Source organism: Staurois parvus, unplaced genomic scaffold, assembly GCF_062004578.1.
Source record: "Staurois parvus isolate SC_StPar_1 unplaced genomic scaffold, SC_StPar_1.0 ptg000718l, whole genome shotgun sequence".
Taxonomy (NCBI): domain Eukaryota; kingdom Metazoa; phylum Chordata; class Amphibia; order Anura; family Ranidae; genus Staurois; species Staurois parvus.
In genome coordinates this window covers 313163-333739 of record NW_028318514.1, presented here as the reverse complement: position 1 = coordinate 333739, position 20577 = coordinate 313163, and the positions used below count along the sequence as shown (strand labels likewise).

The window sequence follows — 20577 nt, the reverse complement described above, 5'->3', positions numbered from 1 at the left end:
CAGCTACCTGGACGAGTTGCTCCTGCGTGCCGAGACTTGTAAGTCCCTACTAGTTAGTGTGGAGATCACTATGTGTTCTCCACAGGACTTCTGGTGGATCCTGAACTTCAGGAAGTTGGTGTTGACTCTGGCCAAGGACCTGAAGTATCTGGGGGTCATCCTCAATTTGGAGCAAGCCAAGGTGTTCCTTCCATCAGAAAAACTTTTGAAGCTCCGGTCGGTGGTTCAGCAGCTTTTCGCCCACAGGTGGCCATCCGTGAGATTGGTAGCGGAAAGAATACCCAATCACAAGCAAAGAAAATAAAAAAAAACAGCATTTTTGCTTGCACATGATTATATGATAGAAATCAGCAGAGCTTCCTCTCAGATATAGAGCAACTGCACTTGCAGTGCACAGACTGTTTGCCTTTAGTAAATCAACCCCATAGGCTGTCAAAATGGTAACTATAGATGATATTCTTTACTGGGCTGCCCTTCTTTTTATAAAGTAACCCTGTAGTGACAGGGTCATTTTACCAGCTGTTGAGATAAGATATTGACCTCCCTGGGAGTGCTTTGTTTTTAGTCAGTCTGCTGAGAAGCAGTAGAGCATCAACATTGCATCGCACTGGAAGACTTGCATATTTAACCAATAAGACTGCTCCCATGTGTATACTGTATGTAGTTATAAATTATACATATATAATTATTATAGATTGCTAAAACTAAAGCAGACATTGATATTACTATTTACATCAAGCCGACCACTTTATGTCTACAGAAAAACCCTAAAAGACAGTATATGTCCCTGCTTGAAACTTGAAATGTTCTGTTGCTGCAGTACTATAAGTAGTGTTTTGTTGGTATTATGATTATTGTACATATATCTTTGCAGCTGAATATCCATAATAAAAAAGTAAAAAAAAAAAGGGCTCTGTAGGCCACAAGCAGGTTGGGAATTCCATTCGACTGTGTTCCCTTTAGTACAAAGATAAGCAGTCTGACTATAGCATGTACTGTCTTTTTTTTTTAAGGAAAAGCTTGTGAAAACTCCTCCAGAGGAGGAAGAGGAAGCAGAAGAAGGACCAGAATCCTGGCAGGAACTGTTGGACTCTGTGAAGGAGAACATGGAACAAAATGGAGGTATTTGACCTTTATGTGCTGCTTTAAAGTGGTAATTCACCTTTGAAATAATAAATGCATTTGTAACATAAATATGCCATGGCTACCTGTTTAATCCCTAACCCTAACTATAGTCAAAATTCTGGCTGTGATTGACTTTTCCAGCAATTGGCCTTTGAATGTGCTGTCAACTATGAACAAAGCTATGGTGTCACTTAGTGCAATCATCCTGTGATTAACATTAGTGTGCATAGGGAGTATGGTGGACAGTGCTGTGTATAGCTGTTTGTAGTAGTTGGTGTTCTTTACACAGAGAGCCTTTGATGGCAGATCCCACCTACTGCTTCTCGAACAGTTTGTTGACTGAAATTCCAAATTCTGACAAGCAAAGATATGTGAAAAAATATATGTAATATTTATGTGGGTAGGGCAATTTCATCAATGTGAATGACTTGACACTTGTCACTTGATTTGTTCAGAAACACAGGTGGACTTGTTAGAGTACAATGCAAAAGGCTGTGGCTTGCAGTTACCTGTAACAACCAATCCAGAATCAGTTTAGAGTGGGTAGAATAATTATAGTGATCCTATTTCTGATTGGGCGGACTATCCACTTTTGCAGGCTGCTACTCTACCTTGGGTAATAAAGTACTTACAGAGGATTATTTAAAGTTCATCCAAATAACAACTCTGATACAGTAAATGGCCAAAAGTTTTGTACATCTGACTATCATTTCCACTGTATGGACAAAGTATGTGGACATCCCTCCAAATTATGACAAAGCCATATTAGACAATTGTGCACATGCAACCTTTTAGAATTCGTTTGGGGAAGGCCCTTTTCTGCTTCACCATAACTGTGCCCCTATGTATAAATCCAGCTCTATAAAGAAATGACTTGACCAGTTTGGTGTGGAGGAACTCAAGTGGTCTGCACATATCCCTTTAGAATGGATTGGAAATCCAATTGTGAACCAGAACGTCTTATCCAACATCAGTACCTGACCTCACAAATGGCACAGATTCCCACAGACACTCCAGAATCTCAGGAAAGGCCTTCCCAGAAGAGTAGAAGCTGCTATAGTTGCAAAGAAGGTGGAAGGGCAACTCCAGATTAATAAACATATTGTAATGTATTTGCACTGTGATAACACGTGTGGCCGCTGGCAAACAAAGTTTGATATACCCAAAACTAAAGGCTTCCAATATCATGAAATGATGCCGCGCCTGTGAATATAACAAAAATAAAAACAAAATGAGTAAACAGTGTTCAATGTGGCAAATCTGAAGTCTCCCTTAATTCAAAGTCCATATACAGTATACTCAGATAAAAAAGATCTTCCACCATCCAGCAGATCCTTGTAGTGTAATGGGAACACAGAATGCCAGAACCTTAATCAGTGTCACACTTACCAAACCATAAGCTGTAACAGGTACAGCAGACACAACATGTTTCCCAGGCATAAATCCTCCTCAGGTGTATGCACTTCCACTCCGGTATCACTCCTCTTAGGCAGCAGCAAAAGGCAACTCCTACTGGAACAGATAGAGCTCACCAAGGAGCTGAGAGAGCCACTGGTGACCCAGGATCGTGCAGCTGTGTGACATCAGCTCTGAGATTGTGCCCCAAAACTTTTCGTCTTATCAGATGTTCTCAAGGGGTTCTCTAGTGTCTGATGTCAGCCATCTTTTTGTACTGCACTTTACTCCACCTACAGGAGGAGACAGGCAGCTCAGCCATGTTGCCATAGGGCTGAATTGCCACAGAAACATCCCAAATATATTTAAATCAGGTAATAAAATGCCAGTAGGTTTGAAACCTCTCTAGATAAAGAAATGCGCATTGTTTTGGAATGGGATATCCAACAAACTCATATAAGTGTCCACAAACGTTTGGTCATGTATTGTCATCTGTCTCATGAACTTTCTGAATGCAGGACGTCTGGACGACAGCTACGTGATCAGGTTCATGAAGGAGAAACTAAAGTCTATGCCTTGTCAGAACCAGGGCTATGTCTTAGATGGATATCCCAAGACCTACGAGCACGCTAAGGAGCTTTTCAACTGTAAGTAAGATTGCTTTCCTTGCATCAAACATTTCTGTAAGTGCTTTTTGTACATTTACAAAATGAGGTTTAGAATATGTTGTGTTTCTGGGTTTTTAGCAGAAGAAGGAGAAGAAGAGGAGGAGAGTAGGAGTAAAGCTCCACATTTTGATAAAACCATCACTCCAGGTGAGTAAAAGTAATTTAGAAAGGGGAACTTCCATCCAAACAGCTAAATACACCATGGAGACCTATAAGAAAAGTTTTATTTACCAAACGATTTGTAAAGGAATGCTGATGTTCCTGTGATCCTCCCATGAACATAGGACATATTTCACACATGCAGGGCTTAGCAACTGGTTCACTTTATTGTTCAGTCTTGCCCTGCCCGTACTCACATTTCCTTTGGCCCTGGCTTCTCTGTTTGGCACTGACAGCTAATAGAAGTAGCCAGTACATCAGGGTATCAGGACCATGTGACTCAGTTCTTTCTAGCCCCATATGACATCACTGGGCCATTCTCCACATATTATTTGCAGGCCAAACTATCCATCAAAATGCACAGCAGCAGGATTGGGAAAAACATATAACACTGTCGGGGGTACTTACAACTCTTAGCTTTTATTCATATGATTTAATCATTTTTTTAAAGAAATATTGCTGTAACTGCTCAAAAAAACCCTCGCAAATCTATCTCTCTACCCCTCGCTTCACCCCTTCAGTCTCCGCCCGAATCACTAGCCTACTGAACGACATATCAGATTGGATGTCACTCCACTTCCACAAAATAAACCTTTCCAAAACCGAGCTCCTAGTTTTCCCCCCAGCCCGCGCCCCCCCCCCCCGACCTCTCCATCACGATCAACAACGCCACCATCAGTCCCACCCCGCAAGCCAGAGTACTAGGTGTCATTCTAAACTCCAATCTGTCTTTCCAGTCCCAAGTCCAATTGCTGACAAATTCATGTAGACTCCACCTCCGCAACATCTCCAAAATACGTAACCCCAGAAACTGCTAAGCAACTCATTCACTCCCTTATTATATCACGGCTTGACTACGGTAACTCCCTCCTCACCGGCTTACCTCACCACAGGCTATCCCCGCTTCAGTCTATCCTGAATTATGCAGCCAGACTCATCCACCTTACTAACCACTCCATATCCGCCACCCCCCTCTGCCAATCCCTCCAGTGGCTTCCGATTGCCCAACGCATAAAATTCAAATGACTAATATTGACGTACAAAGCTGTTCATAACACTGCCCCAAGCTACATCACCGATCTGATATCCAAATACCACCCAAAATGTACTCTCCGCTCCTTGCAAGACCTCCTACTCTCTAGTTCCCTAGTCTCCTCCTCCCATGCCTGTCTCCAGGACTTCTCCAGGGCTTCCCCCATCCTCTGGAACTCACTACCCCAATCCATCAGACTGTCACCTACCCTCCTCACCTTCAGACGCACCCTGAAAACCCATCTCTTCAGGGAAGCCTACCCCGCTCTCACCTAATTGCTGATCTCCTCCACTCTTCCTACCACTCCATCCCCCACAGCTATTTCCTCCTGTACCACTATCCCCTCCCTCCTAGATTGTATGTTGCAAGGAGCAGGGCCCTCGAACTCCTCGTGTATTGCACTGTATTGTTACTCTACTGTCTCGTGTACTGTCTCCCATTGTAATGTACAGTGCTGAGCAGACTGTTGGCGCTATATAAATACTGTATAATAATAATAACCCTCTTGTGACCAAGGGTTATGATGATTAAATACACAGGCTTCTTTTATCAACATCTGTATGAGTTGGTTAACTTGATAATACCTCTATGTTTAATTTTCACTACAATTTTACACTGTTTTAAAGGTCATATATCTCTTTTATTTGGCTTATTGTTTTAATAAATATTCTGCTCAGATTTTCTATTATAAGCTCACAAATGGACCAAAATGTGTATAAATGCATGTTACTTTAACAGCTTAATGTATTGTGTACTGTAATGTACTGAATGTAATATATTTTTCATTTGTGCTTTACCAATGCCAGCTTGTTTTTAAACAATGTGATTACGCATCGATCACATGATTGGAAACCATGGTGAATGGATACTGATCGCTGTACCTGACTGCAGCCATTTTCAGATGCAGCACTGTAACAAAAACTAGCAGATGGAACAGGCATTGGATGCTAGTTCTGCAGTTAAAAGCATCTCCTTGGCATTGGACATTTTGTTGAGAAACATTTATCTACAGATGGCAGACAGGAAAGGGTTATCACTTTGTCCATTTTAAAATAAATGTCCATCTACGATTACCCTATTCAAAGGGATTTCACTGCAGAGTGAACAGTGTTGTCACCATGTGTGTGGAAAAAGGGATTGGAAAAATAAGGGTTTTACTGACAGGTAATAAAATTGTGTTACAGGGAGAACTCAAAACCTGCCATGTTAATGCTAGTGATAGACTGGAAGATATTATTATAAATCTGTTTTTATTTTGCCCATAGTTCCATTTTAAAGTGATAAAAAAGCATGAGCAAATGAATGCTGAAACTCCTGCGCTGGACGATGAGCTCCACAATGTCAGTAACCCCACATGGAGTACTTTTTGGGAACGCAAGCCAATGCTGGCCTCAACGGACCAGGGAAATCCAAAGGAGCTGTGTGCAAAGAAACAAACAGAGGGCGCATGGGCCTAGTGCATTACCTTCTAAAATTGAGATTTATTGAATAAAAGTAGTATACTCACAAAAGAATAAAATCAAAGGCACATCACAAAAAAGACAGCATGGTCCAATCTCCCTAGATGGTGGCTGTTGGGGGGACTGTAGGCCTCCAAATGGCTGACGCATTTCGAGGCAGAATCTCTTCCTCAGAGCCAAGTCTACACAGCCACAGGAGGCTCTGAGGAAGAGGTTCTTGCTGTCTTTGTTGTGATGTGCCTGCGATTTTATTCTTTTGTGAGTATACTACTTTTATTCAATAAATCTAATTTTTAAAAAGTAATGCACTAGGCCCGTGCGCCCTCTATTTCTTTGCAAACATCTATTTTAAAGTGAACCTGTTGCATTGCCCTGTATGGCCATAGAATAAAGTAAAACTATAGGCAAAAGTTTTTTTTTTTTTATTTTGGATAGAGTAAGGGAGGGTTATAACCCCGTCAACATTTTTTTCACCATCTGTGTCCCATTGAGTTCCTTTCACTTCCTGTCCCATAGCCAAAGAAGAAGTGAGAGGAAATCCCTGCAATTTAGGGAATTCCTTGGGGACCCCCAGGTCACCAGAACTAGTGTCCCCATTGGAAGATTTCCCCTGTATTCCTTTTCTGGGAACAACAATTTGGGATTTTCTTTTACTTTCACTTTCAATGATAATAATGGTAAACAGGACAAATATAGACTCCTTAACGGGGTCACAGACACCAGTAGAAACCTGAAAGGTGTTGTAATCCATCTCCACTCTATCCAAAACTAAAACTAAAAAAAAAAAGTTTTGCCTTTAGTTATACTTTTTATTTTAGGCTGGAAAGCTCTTCTAGGTAATATCATTCCTGGTAACATGGTAACATAATTGCACAATGAATACAGAGGTATGTCAGTGGATTACAAATGATTAAATCATTTGTGAGTGAGCTTTGCTTGATATATTTCCATTTTCTCTGTGTATAGAATATGTCATTTCTTTGGATGCATCTGATGAATTCCTTAAAAACCGTGTGATCAACCTGCCAGAAAGCGTAGTTGCCGGAACGCATTACACACAGGAGCGGTTCTTGAGGGCCCTCGCGATGTTCCGAGAATTGAACACTGAAGATGAGACTGTACTCAACTATTTTGATGAGGCTGAAATCCACCCATTGCATATTGGTATGTTATACAGGGGTTCCCAGCATTTTCTGGGCTACTGGCCACTTGCCTCCCCAGGCCACATCTTTACATACGTAAGGAATATATAGTGAGTGGTCCTGCCTTATTATTAGAATGATATTTAAAACTAACATGGAAATAGTAGTAATCACAGCTGCAGCACAACTCTTCTGCAATGTTTGACTCTTGACCACCAGTACTCCTCAATTAAGTCTTTACATCTGAATTCCAGTCTTACATGCAGTCTTGCACAGTGGTACAGGCTCCTCTTCTGTACTAAAATGGCTTACTCTGATTTTATTGCACACTGTGAGCTTCCCACATTGTGCATTAGCAGCTGCGGTAGCTAGAGCCTGCTTCATTTCCTGGCTGGAAAACATCTAGCACCATCTAGCTATTTCCTCCCTAGCCTGACTGTCCCTGCCTGCCCCTTTCATAGTTATTTTATTCATATAGGCTGAGCATCACATGTGTGTTTACTTATGGGCAATCTGAATTAAACTGCAGTATGTCACTTTGATATTTGCATAACTTCTCCCAAGAACTAGTCCACTGCTTACAACAGGGTTTTTCAGAGGAGTACTGAGGAAGGGTGCTGTGATCTTTTCATGAAGCTATGTATGGCATCCTGCTGGCCCCTCCCACCAGCCATGATCTTATTGCATTGTATAGGGAAGCACAGAGACCCAGGAAGATATCACTGGGTCTAAAATAATGTATGTAATGAAACTGGAAAGGTTTTATTTGAACATTTCATTAGCATGTTGAAGAGGGGGAAAGGATGAACCAGGGAAGGCAAAATAATTCAAACTTCAGCATGAATATATTAGGTAAACATACAGTTAAAAACTAAAGATAACTTGTATTTCTCACAAAATAATAATAATAAGCCTCACATGTTTCTGTCCTATCAACTTTTGCTGCTCTTTATTATTCTCCTCCTCCCCACCACACTGTGTACCTCCACAATATTATTAAAGGGCATTTCAACAGACACAGTTCCTCACTCCCTGAAGACCCATTGACTGTCCTATACACTCTCTCTGGGGGTGTCCGTCAGCTGCTGTGTCCAAGCTGATGCACTCATCTTCCATAAAGCCAGTATTATCTGGATGAGAAAGAATTACCCTCTGTGCAGATTGAATCCAATCTAGGACTCAGGAACTGCAGATAACAGTGTACTATTAGTCGTTGTGTTGCTCTCTATGTGTGAATGCAGTGTTGTTTCTTAGTGAGTAGAACTGATTTCCTGTGATCCTTATTATATTACATTATAATCTGTACTGCATTATCCACATTTACAGAAATAAGAACAACTGAAGGGGAGCTCAGACACAAGTAACACACAGCACCTGGTTTACTTTTCACTAACCTTTTTCCTTACACCCCACCACAGGGGGCAGTAGTGATCATGAGATCTCTATCAGCCTAACTAAAGTCAGCAAGTTCAACAGCTCTGTGATTTTATGAAATTACTTTTGTCATCTTGTTCCTTACAAAAAGAAATTTGCACAACAGTGTTGTTTATTTATTATGTGGCATTGCTGCATTTGGATAAAGCAGGGAAGGGTTAGAATCTCTGCCTGACTTTCTGTTCTAATGACATGTCCCAGGGAAAAGAACTGATGGGAAATCTTTACAGTGAAGACAGCAACATACATTTGAGAAAAGATGCATTTTTAAACAGTGGAAAACAGTGGAAATATAATTGTGGCTGTGTTTGAAATTCTAAAACATCGCCAAAATCCGCACGTTCCTAACCCCAGAAACCACTAAACAGCTCATCCACTCCCTCATCATATCACGACTCGACTACTGCAACTCCCTCCTCACTGGCCTTTCTCGCCACAGGCTATCCCCGCTTCAGTCGATCCTGAATACGGCTGCCAGACTCATTCACCTTTCCAACCGCTCCATCTCCACCACCCCCCTCTGCCAATCCCTCCACTGGCTTCCGATTGCGCAACGGATCAAATTCAAAATCCTAACACTGACGTACAAAGCTGTCCACCATACTGCCCCAAACTACATCACCGACCTAATATCCAAGTACCGCCCAGCACGCACACTCCACTCCTCACAAGACCTCGTTCTCTCTAGTTCCCTGGTCTCCTCCTCCCACGCCCGCTTCCAGGATTTCTCCAGGGTGTCACCCATCCTCTGGAACTCCCTGCCCCAACCCATCAGACTATCACCTACTCTCCTCTCCTTTAGGCGCACCCTGAAAACCCATCTCTTCAGGGAAGCCTACCCCACCCCCTGCTAACCTGCCGACCTCCTCCACTCTTCCTACCACTCCATCGCCCACAGCTATCTCCTCCTGTACCACCATCCCCTCCCTCCTAGATTGTAAGCTTGAAAGAGCAGGGCCCTCGATCCCCTCATGTTTTGCATTGTATTGGTATTGTTCTGTCACATGTTCTGTCCCCCTTTGTAATGTACAGCGCTGAACGAACCATTGGCGCTTTATAAATACTGTATAATAATAATAAAACACAGTCTGCAGTGTTTTGTACATTTTTCTTTACCATTTTCTTTGGATCCCTTAGATGTCTCAAAAGACGATGATCCACAATACAGAGACATTTTAAAGCAAATCACTAAAGCCATAGGAGATCCTAGGAACTATGGCCTAACCGCTGCAGAACAAGCAGAGCTGGATCTTCGAGAGGCTGAGGAAAGTTTTTCTCAAGAATTAAAAAGAAAGGCTGAACAGGAGCGGAGGGAGGCTGAAGAGGAAGCGGAGAGGCTGGCTCGATGGGAAGAATGGGTAGGTTGGAGAAAGCTGTATTTCTTTAAGTGCATCAAGCAGATCCAGATAAGTGTTACATTTTGTGTAACTGTTCATGTTCTTATGCAAGTCATAGCAGCCCCAAATTGTCTTTTTGTCCTTTCTTTTGTTGTTTGTAATGTGTAAATGTAATACTTCCAGGTGTTCCGTACCTTTCACAGAGCTCAGAGTGCCTTCATCTGTTTTTTTTTTTTTTTAATCCAAGAGTGATGGCACCATCTTTATTTAGCTATTATCCAGGGTCAGCATCTATTTCTAGACTGAGATGATAACCCAGAAATGGTACAGTCCTATACATCCTGATGCTTGTGCAATTTTTGAGTGTGTTCAGAAATGTCCGACACAAGCCCCTGCTGCATTCTCTCTCTTTGGGCCTGGTTTACTAAAGTGTGAGGTGAAAGAAGTTAAAGAACAGGTTTTCATTTCAAATGCCAATCATATGAAAAATCTCTGTCTCTTTCAATTTCCTCTACAGATGACTGCATGCCGCAGCGTATGCTCAACAGTCATTAGATTAGTAGTGAGGACTGGAGCAGGTGGCCCAGAGATGGCCGTGCTACATCTCATCACTTTTTGCACATTAGAGCAAACTGGTTTATGGGGATCCTGGGGCTCACTGAAATATCAGATGTCTATAGTCTGCTCAAAGGACCAGGGCCACTTTATCAGGAAAGTGAGACCCCATATATATGTCAATGAAATCTAAATATGTAACTGAAAGGTATGAGCACATCAGACGATTGCATATCTCTATTATATTACAGAACAGTCGCCTTGAAGAGGTGAAGCGCCAAGAACGGGAACTATTGGAAGCTCAGTCTGTCCCTTTAAGAAATTATTTAATGAAGAATGTTATGCCAACTCTAATACAGGGGCTGAATGAGTGTGTTAGAGCCCGCCCAGATGACCCCATAGATTATCTGGTAAGAGTCTGCCTGTTATTTCTAAAGGTGAAGATTAGTTGCAGATTGGGACCACTCACACCTAACTGGTTGATAAGGTGGATATGGTCATCACATCACCTGTTCTTTGTCTCCCACAGGAATAAAAACATGTATATGTGTGTATGTATGTGTTTGTATGTATATGTATGTATATATATATATATATATATATATATATATATACACAGTGCTCAGTATAAATGAGTACACCCCAACAGATTTACTTTCCTTTCAGCATCAACATTTTCTATGGAACACTACTACAAAATACTCCCAAAAATGTGAGCCATTGACTGCAAACAAAATTTTTTAATTTGCACACACAAAAAAGTGTTTTTCCTAACAAATTCATTCAAGACCATGTTGCAACAATGAATACACCCCAATGAAAGCCTTAGGAGCAAAGCAAAATTTTAGACAACACAATCCTAATTAACAAGAATTCAACTACAGGTGAGCCTAATTATTCATTAAACAGATGTCCAGCAAACAGTTGATTATAAAGGGCGTTACCTAACAAAGAAAACCCCTCCCATTTCATGCTGTCAGCAATGGCACCACATGAAAGAGAAATGTCACAAGGCCTGAGAAAGAAAATAATTTCTTTACACAAGAAAGATGAAGGCTACAAGAAGATCAGCAAAGCTTTACTTATCAGTCAGAATACGGTAGCAAAATTGATACAAAAATGTAACAAAGATGGAACTGCAACCATCTCACAGAGATGTCCAGCCATCTACAGAAGTTAACACCTCGACAGGAGTGTCTTCTGATGAGAAGGGTTGAAGTTCACGGCAGTTAGCCAAAGAAGTAGAAAGCCAATTTGGGGTGATTGTTTCCTGTGCCACAATACAACGTACACTGCAGAGGAATGGCATGCATGGGTGTTGTCCACGAAGGAAGCCTCTCCTAAAGCCCATGCACAAAAAAGCCTGCCTAGAATTTGCCAGGGCCCATGCTGAAAAAGAAGAAGACTACTGGGACTCTGTACTCTGGAGTAATGAGACCAAGATAAATGTTGGCTTCAAAACTGTATGGAGCCACAAAAGTAAGGAGTACAATGAAAAATGCACGGTGCCTACAGTGTAACATGGTGCTGGCAGTGTCCTTCTGTGGGGCTGCACGAGTGCTGCTGGTGTCAGAGAGCTGCATTACATTGATGGTATCACAAATTCACAGAAGTATTGCTCTATATTGAAAGTGAAGATGCTACCATGACTCCGTTCCCTTAGTTGTTGTGCACTTTTCCAACATGACAATGATCCAAAACACACATCTAAGGCCACTGTTGTATTTCTGAGGAAGAACAGGGTGAAAGTGATTCAGTGGCCAAGCATGTCTCCTGATCTGAACCCAATCGAACACCTATGGAGAATTCTGATGAGACAAGTTGAGCATCACTCTCCATCCAGCATCCAGGCTCTAAAAAGGTCGTTCTTGAAGAATGGAAAAGGATAGATGTTGCAATATGTTACAACTTGTTCATTCCATGCCTAGCAGAGTTGGTGCTATCCTTACAAATCATGGAGGTCATACAAAATACTATGTTTTAGTTTTTATTGTAGGGTGTATCCATTTTTGCATCAACTAATTTGAGTAAAACTGAAGATTTTGTAATCTAAGTTATGTTATTAACCTTACTTTCATGTAATGAGCTAAACAAATGTTCTATAAAACTCAGGTTTTTTTTACATTTTGGAAATTGTTCTTGTGTTCATTGAGATGTTGATTAAAATCTTACTTTTCAAAAGAGGGTTATTCATTTATGCTGAGCACTGTATATATATGTGTTGGACTAGTCTTGCAGTCTTTAGTTGCATGATCACCTGTTGGAGGCTCCTGTCCATCAACTGTTAATAGGATAAATTTAGAGGGCAATGACTGTGAGCATCACAACCTTAGTATGCAGACACTGACTTCCTAAAGCTCAGAGAAAATCATGCCCCACCACTCATCCTACAATGCATTGCTTGATGCTTTAATGACCCAATAGGAGTCCAAGGCAGCGCCACGTAAGCATGCTTGTGCCATGACTGTCTTTTTTGAGAAGCTGGCACTACCCTGCTTTATGTGCCATTCTCCCATAGGGTTAGTTTACTGACCAATAAAGGTTCACTTTGATGCTCAACTCTGAGAAAGCGACACAGAAAAGCAGGGCATTAAGATAACCTACTCTGTAAATATTGCCTAATTTTCTACCCCTTACTTGCACATAAAATTGCACTAAAGCATCTATTGTGGGAGAATTTAAACATATGAGCTGCTGTGTCTATGCAAGCATTTTGATGAACACTGTAGACAATAGTGAAAAGCTGTGTCTACAGATCACCAAAATCAACAATTTGAAAGGTTTACCATTTCTTTGGGGGCAGAGAAGATTTGTTCCAAATACAGTGGAACCACATAGACACAGTAAGCTGTTCCCCAAAAAAGTCAGGCAGAGAGCAAGGGACTCAACACCAGTATTTCTTGTGTTCTTCCTGCACCTCATCTTTCCCCATAGCTGACTTATCATGCCCTGTTTTATACTGTCTTTTTGTGTGGAGGCGGTCATCTTGGTTGAGGCAGGGCTTTGCTTCCTCAGATTAGAGCCTCCAGTAAGGAGAACAGTGAGTAGCACATTATTGATATCACCAATTCTCACTCCAAATCCTTAGTAGCTAGAGGCAGCGGTGCAGATTTACAGATATTAGAATACAGAACTTGAAGTACCCTCTTTTTTCAGGAGGAATTAAAGACAAAAAGGTACATTTTTAAGTGTACCATATAGACACAATTAACATTTCAAATTGTTCCCTTTAACATAGCAGATCTTCACTTTTTAAGTTCAGTTCCTCTTTAACCCTTTGCACCGGCTCCTCCCGGCCCTTTAAGGGTTTCAGAAGCCGGGAGGCGGGCGGGGTTTTAGGGTCATGTCAGCTGTCACGGAGGTCACATAATTGGGAAAGGTCCCGATCACAAGAGGAGATCAGGACCTTTCTGTGAGTATCAGACATGTGTGCAGGGCGCGCGCTCTCAGCATGTTTTTTTCATTGCACGCAGATGTGCGGCCGCTCGGCTTCAAGGCCAAATGCCAAAAGGCCGCAAATTTGCGTGCTCTTGGCGTGAAGAGGTTAAACCTTGTAGTTTCTTAAAAAGGCGGGGCAATGCTTTCTTTCTCAAGTATCAATGTTATTTGTTTCTGTCCTGATCCTTTGCTACCATGAATTGTCCACATTTTCAATTTGTATTTTCATTTTCCTACAGGCGGAATATCTGTTCAAGAACAATCCTGAAATATAGAATGAAGACTGTTTTTTCTAGTTTTAAAGGTTTTCAATGTGCCTTCTATTTTGTTTGTGTTAATTTGTGCACATATAGCTTGGCCCGTGGCTGGCAACTATCATTGAATATGTAATTCCACATCTGCATGTCAGCTTATTCTGAGGAGAAGGAATGATACGTTTTAGTTACAATTCTACTTTCTTTTAAAGTATGTCTATTTTTTTTCTAGTTCTTGGATAGAGTATGGCATTATTAAGTTCTCTGTTAGCTTTTAATTTCTGTCTGTGTCCCCTGCTGGAGAGATTAACCCTTTCTATTTGTTCAAGTGATCTTTGTCAGCATACAGAAGGTGGTGGGAAATCCCAAATTTTACTGTTGTCACTGGGACAGGATGTGACAGGAAATCCTCCAATGGGTTGCAGTGACAAAAATCAATTTATAGACATTTTCTTTTACTTCCTGTTGTATGTCCCGAATACAGACATTAAAATAAAAAAATGATGTAACCCTTCCCTACTCTATTCAAAACTAAAAAAAAAGTTTCAGCTTTACAGATGTATAACTGTAAAAAAGTGGAATCCGTTCAATAAAAAAATATTTTATATAGTCTTTTCTGATGAGTTGATGTCATTGGGATTAATTTAACACTGACCACATGCTGTACTGTACAGCTGGTAGGTTCCCCTTAAAGTGAACACATCTCATGTTACTGCAGGTATGGAGAGCACTTTTGATACTATACAATCAGTATAAGACCCCCTGGGACTGTTGTAGGTTCGAAAGTGGAGTAAAATGACTTCACTGATAATATTGTATCATATTCCGGATTATTCAGAACAGTTACAATTTAAGATGTTCTGTAAGTCCAGGTTTTTCTGCATCAGTAATATGAAAGAACCAAATATATCATAATTTATTATAGCGTACATTTATTTCCCTTTCTAAAAGTGCTAGTTCACTTGCTGCATGCTTTTTCTGGACCACCGGTTTATAGAATAGAAGACAAAAAGGCATGTAGAATTCTCAAAACGGGTCAGTACCGGAAGCTTTGATATTCCTCCTATGACTTCCGTCCCCTACACTCCACCGAAACTGCCCGTACTTAAACTCTCCAACGACCTGCTAACCGCCAAAGCTAATGGCCACTATTCAGTGCTCCTACTCCTTGACCTCTCTGCGGCCTTCGACACAGTCGACCACCCCCTCCTCCTCAAAAAACTACACTCCCTTGGCCTCAGAGATTCTGCTCTCTCCTGGCTCTCATCCTACCTGTCACAATGCTCTTTCAGCATTACCTATAATGCTACCACCTCCCCCTCACTCCCCCTCTCTGTTGGGGTCCCTCAAGGCTCCGTCCTCGGGCCCCTTCTCGTCTCCATCTACGCCTCCTCCCTTGGCCAACTCATACACTCTCATGGCTTTAACTACCACCTCTATGCCGACGACACACAAATCTGTCTCTCAGCCCCCCACCTCACCCCCTCGGTCTCTGCCCGAATCACACACCTACTGAGCGACATATCAGACTGGATGTCGCTCCACTTCCTTAAACTGAACCTCTCCAAAACCAAGTTTCTTGTCTTCCCCCCAGCCCGGACACCACCCCCCATTGATTTCTCCATCACATCCAACAACGCCACTATCAAACCCGCCCTGCAGGCCAGAGTACTTGGTGTCATTCTGGACTCCAACCTATCCTTCCAGCCCCAAGTCCAGTCTTTAACAAGCTCGTGCAGACTCCACCTCCGCAACATCGCCAAAATACGCACATTCCTAACCCCAGAAACCACTAAACAGCTCATCCACTCCCTCATCATATCACGACTCGACTACTGCAACTCCCTCCTTACTGGCCTGCCTCGCTGCTGGCTATCCCCGCTTCAGTCGATCCTGAATACGGCTGCCAGACTCATTCACCTTTCCAACCGCTCCGTTTCCGCCACCCCCCTCTGCCAATCCCTCCACTGGCCTCCGATTGCGCAACGGATCTTATTCAAAATCCTAACGCTGACGTACAAAGCCGTCCACCATACTGCCCCGAACTACATCACTGACCTAATATCCAAGTACCGCCCACCACGCGCACTCCGCTCCTCAAGACCTCCTTATCTCTAGTTCCCTGGTCTCCTCCTCCCATGCCCGCCTCCAGGACTTCTCCAGGGTGTCACCCATCCTCTGGAACTCCCTGCCCCAACCCATCAGATTATCACCTACTCTCCTCTCCTTTAGGCGCTCCCTGAAAACCCACCTCTTCAGGGAAGCCTACCCCACCCCCCGCTAACCTGCCAACCTCCTTCACTCTTCCTACCACCCCATCCCCCACAGCTATCTCCTCCTGTGCCGCCATCCTCTCCCTCCTAGATTGTAAGCTCAAAAGAGTAGGGCCCTCGATCCCCTCATGTTTTGTATTGTATTGTTGTTGTTCTGTCACATGTTCTGTCCCCCTTTTTAATGTACAGTGCAGAGCGAACTATTGGCGCTTTATAAATACTGTATAATAATAATAATGACAGGTTTCTTCTGGTTTAGGGGTTAGTTTTAGGTGCATAGATAGGGTTAGCTTAAGGTGTTGGATTAGTTTGTGAAGCAGAGTAAGGGGCTAGCTTGGGGTATAAGTTTAGGTTGTGCGTAGCATTAGGGGTTAAAGCAGGGCTCCACCTAAAAGGGAAATTCTACCTTAAGGACTGGTCCCCCGATCCCCATTAAGGATTGGCACCTTTGGGGAGTGGGTACCTGTCAATTTCGGGTACCCGCTGCGATAACCTCGATAGGAAGAGGAAGTTGTCCTCCCTCCATGTAGACTTCTGGGACACGTGACAGGTCCCTGAAGACTACATGACCACTCAGAAAGCACAGCACTACTCAGTGGGCACCCAGTTGTAACACCACAAGCTGTCACAGCCGGATGCCCACACTGAAGATGCCACCGCCGGGAACACAGGACAGCCAGTGAAACGGGCTGCAGGGAGGACACTGCAGGATTGAGGGACAGGTAAGTGACTGTTTTTTAAAAGTCAGCAACTACAGTTTTTGTAGCTGTTGACTTTTATCTTTTTACAGTTTGACTGGAACTCCACTTTGAGTTGAGGTTTAGACATTAGGCTGTGGTATAGGAATGGGAGTTAACATGAGGTACAGAGTTAGGTGTTAGTTTGTGGCATAGGATTAGGGGGTAGCTTGAGGTGAAGGGTTAGGGGTTAGCCTAAGGTACAAGGTTAGGGGTTTAATTGTGTAGGGTTTGGTGGTTCAGTTGTCATGTTGGGTTAGCTTGTGGTGTAGGGTTAGAAGTTGTTATCTTGAGGTTTGGGGAAAAGGTAGCTTGAGGTGCAGGGTTAGGAGTTAGTTTGCGGTGTAATGTTATTGGTTACATTATTGTGAAGAAATTTGTTAAGTTCAACACTGTTTGTGTCTTTCCTTCCTTATTAGTAATATGTTACAGTGTTATTAAAGATAACTTTATTTTTTAAATAACAAACAGGTTATGCTTACCTGTTCCCTGGTCTCCTCCTCCCATGCCCGCCTCCAGGACTTCTCCAGGGTGTCACCCATCCTCTGGAACTCCCTGCCCCAACCCATCAGATTATCACCTACTCTCCTCTCCTTTAGGCGCACCCTGAAAACCCATCTCTTCAGGGAAGCCTACCCCACCCCCTGCTAACTTGCCGACCTCCTCCACTCTTCCTACCACTCCATCCCCCACAGCTATCTCCTCCTGTACCACTATCCCCTCCCTCCTAGATTGTAAACTCCAAAGAGCAGGGCCCTCGATCCCCTCATGTTTTGCATTGTATTGGTATTGTTCTTTCACATGTTCTGTCCCCCTTTGTAATGTACAGCGCTGAGTGAACCATTGGCGCTTTATAAATACTGTATAATAATAATAATAATAATACCTGATCTGTGCAGTGGTTTTGCACAGAGTAGCCCCGATCCTCCTCTTCTCAGGTCCTCTGCTGGTGCTCCTGGACCCTCCCTCCTGCCTAGTGCCCCCAGAGCAAGTTGCATGCTGTGAGGCACCCAAGCAGGCTTGCTCCTGAGCCGCTGCTCTGCGTGTCCATTCACACACAGAGCCAGGGCTTGGCCCCACTCCCTTTCTCTCTTCCTTGGCTCACTGGCTGTTGCAGTAGAAGCAAATGGCTCCCACTCCTGTCTCAGCCAATGAGAAGAGAGAGTCCCCTGAGAGCCAAGGCTCTCGTGCACATCACTGGATTCCGCTGCTGTCAATCACAGCCAGTGAAGAAGGAGCAATGGACACAGAGAGCAGGGCTCAGGAGTGAGCATGCACGAGTGCCCCTATAGCAAGCGGCTTGCTCTGGGGGAACTCAGCAGGGGAGAGGTGCCGAGAGCACCACCCTGGACCCAAGAAGAGGAGGATCGGGGCTGCTTTGTGCAAAACCATTGCACACAGCAGGTAAGTATGAAATGTTTGTTTTTAAAAAAAGATGTACCTTAATAATTCACAAAGTTTTTTCACAAAACCTGGGGTGTGGGAATTAGTGCTGGCAGGCTGCTACAACAGAGAGGGAGAAATAGCATCACAAGAGCCTAATTAGGAAAATTTTAAGTTCACCTTTGGAACATGTTACATGTCCCACCTGTTTTTAGGGTGAAACATGTAACATGTTCCCATAACTGCAGCCACGTCCACCACCCCCTCCCTCTGACAGATAGTACGGGGAGAAGTTTCCCCATACTATCTCTCCGATTTGAAAACAGTGTGGCCTTGCAGGGCGCCACCCACAGGGACACATCACTCATTCACAGAGTTCTGTGAAAGAGTGCCTACAAGTCCCAACAGCCTTAGCAGCTGTCGGCTTGTAGTTTTCAATGAACTACCACGACGCTGTGGAGCACCATGGTAGATCATTGAAGCTTCCTGTCAGAATATCTGCATGACAGTACATCCCGTATGGCAAGCAGATATTCTGACAGGTCTGCAAGAGACCTGCATGGCATCAGCGAACTACTGAACACTGGTGCACTGCTTTCCTGGCTCCTTTGGAAAAAAATAATAAATGCACTTTTTTTTACCTGCCAAAAAATGTGCATTTATTATTTTTGTCCAAAAGGTGAACTTATCCTTTACAATGTCATTGTGAAGGGATAGAAAGAGAAAGGAAAGAAAGAGAGAAAATATAATACTTCATGTACAAGGGATGGGGGGGAACAGACACAACATTTTTTTTCAGGGTGTCAGGAACTAGGTGTGCATATTAGGGGCTCTTTCAATGCAACTAAGTAAATTAAAGGAGAACTTTAAAGTAGTATTAAAAACAAAAAGACACCCTCTTTCTGAGGCACCCCTCTCAAAAACAAACAAAAAAATGAATAAGGGGCTTGGGATCAAAGGAAGTGGCTTGAATGATGCTGGATTTTATTCATCCCATATCAAATATCATATATTGAGGACATCTAGTGACAGAACAGAGTTACTATGGGTAATAGCTCCAGATTGAAGGTGAATATTGCAAGAAAAGCTGTTTTTTTGTTACTCTTACTGGGTTATTGTTTTTTTTATTTTTAGCTGTTTTATTTATAAGTAGAACAGCTCAGTTTCAAGCATGTCTTTGGTTTTCTATCAGGCTGGTGTTTTTGTTTAAGACTGGTGCAACCATACAGAATTTTTTGTTGTTGTAAGATACAATACTAATAATAATTGAACTGTTTCTGCTCAGAAAAAAAAACTGTCAACATAGGGGAAAATACAACTGGTTTTGGTTCTTATCCAGAAAAAAAGCACTTTATTCTGCCAGTTATCAGGCAGCTCCCAAAGACTCAATCCACTGATCACTAGAGACAGCCATCTGATCTGCTTTCTGTTTTAATTTGCAAAGACACTTTCACTAAGACGGTTCAGGATTTTATGGCTTTTATCACCCATTTAAAATCATCTTAATTGCTTTTGAGAGGTTGAACTCTTTTGAAAATATGAGTAATACTTCTTGTTCAGCACAAGATGGCACCAACTGACTGTGTTATTAGCAGATTATTTAATGCCTTGCCTTAGCTGAGAAAGTGAACACTCAATAGGCAGATCAGTAGCATAGACTTACAGTTGTCCGCTGTTCTTCATTTCCAGGGACAACCCCAGATTTTAAGAATTGTCCCTGAAAATCTTTGCCCTAAAAAGGGCACTTTGTATTAAAAAATTCTAATGTCATAAAACATCAACTATAGTATATTTACTAGATTTTAGTGTGTATATATATATAATATACACACTACTCAAACAAATTAAAGGAATACTTTTTAATCAGAGTATAGCATCAAGTAAATTAAACTCCTGGGATATTGAGCTGGTCAGTTAAGTAGCAGAGGGGGTTGTTAATCAGTTTCAGATGCTTTAGTGTTGATGAAATTAACAACAGGTGCACTAGATGGGCAACAATGAGACGACCCCCAAAACAGTAATGGTTTTACAGGTGAAGGCCACTGACATGTTTCCCTTCTCATCTTTTCTGACTGTTTTGCACTAGTTTTGCATTTGGCTAGGGTCAGCATACTACTGGTAGCAGAAGGCGATACCTGGATCCTACAGAGGTTGTACAGGCAGTCCAACTCCTCCAGGATGGCA

The 20577-nt window shown here is 42.5% G+C and overlaps 1 protein-coding gene across 1 annotated transcript in view; it reads left to right on the top strand.

Annotated features, from left to right (window-relative positions):
* Window positions 1–14609, top strand: part of AK7 (adenylate kinase 7) — a 35983-nt gene extending 21374 nt beyond the window's left edge. The window contains exons 12-18 of the mRNA XM_089653642.1: window positions 1014–1122; window positions 3039–3167; window positions 3267–3335; window positions 6807–7004; window positions 9554–9774; window positions 10560–10718; window positions 13986–14609. Of these exons, the coding sequence (XP_089509768.1) occupies window positions 1014–1122; window positions 3039–3167; window positions 3267–3335; window positions 6807–7004; window positions 9554–9774; window positions 10560–10718; window positions 13986–14021 (921 nt within the window). The 3' untranslated portion in view covers window positions 14022–14609. The remainder of the gene's footprint in view (window positions 1–1013; window positions 1123–3038; window positions 3168–3266; window positions 3336–6806; window positions 7005–9553; window positions 9775–10559; window positions 10719–13985) is intronic.
* The last annotated feature ends 5968 nt before the right edge of the window (window positions 14610–20577 follow it).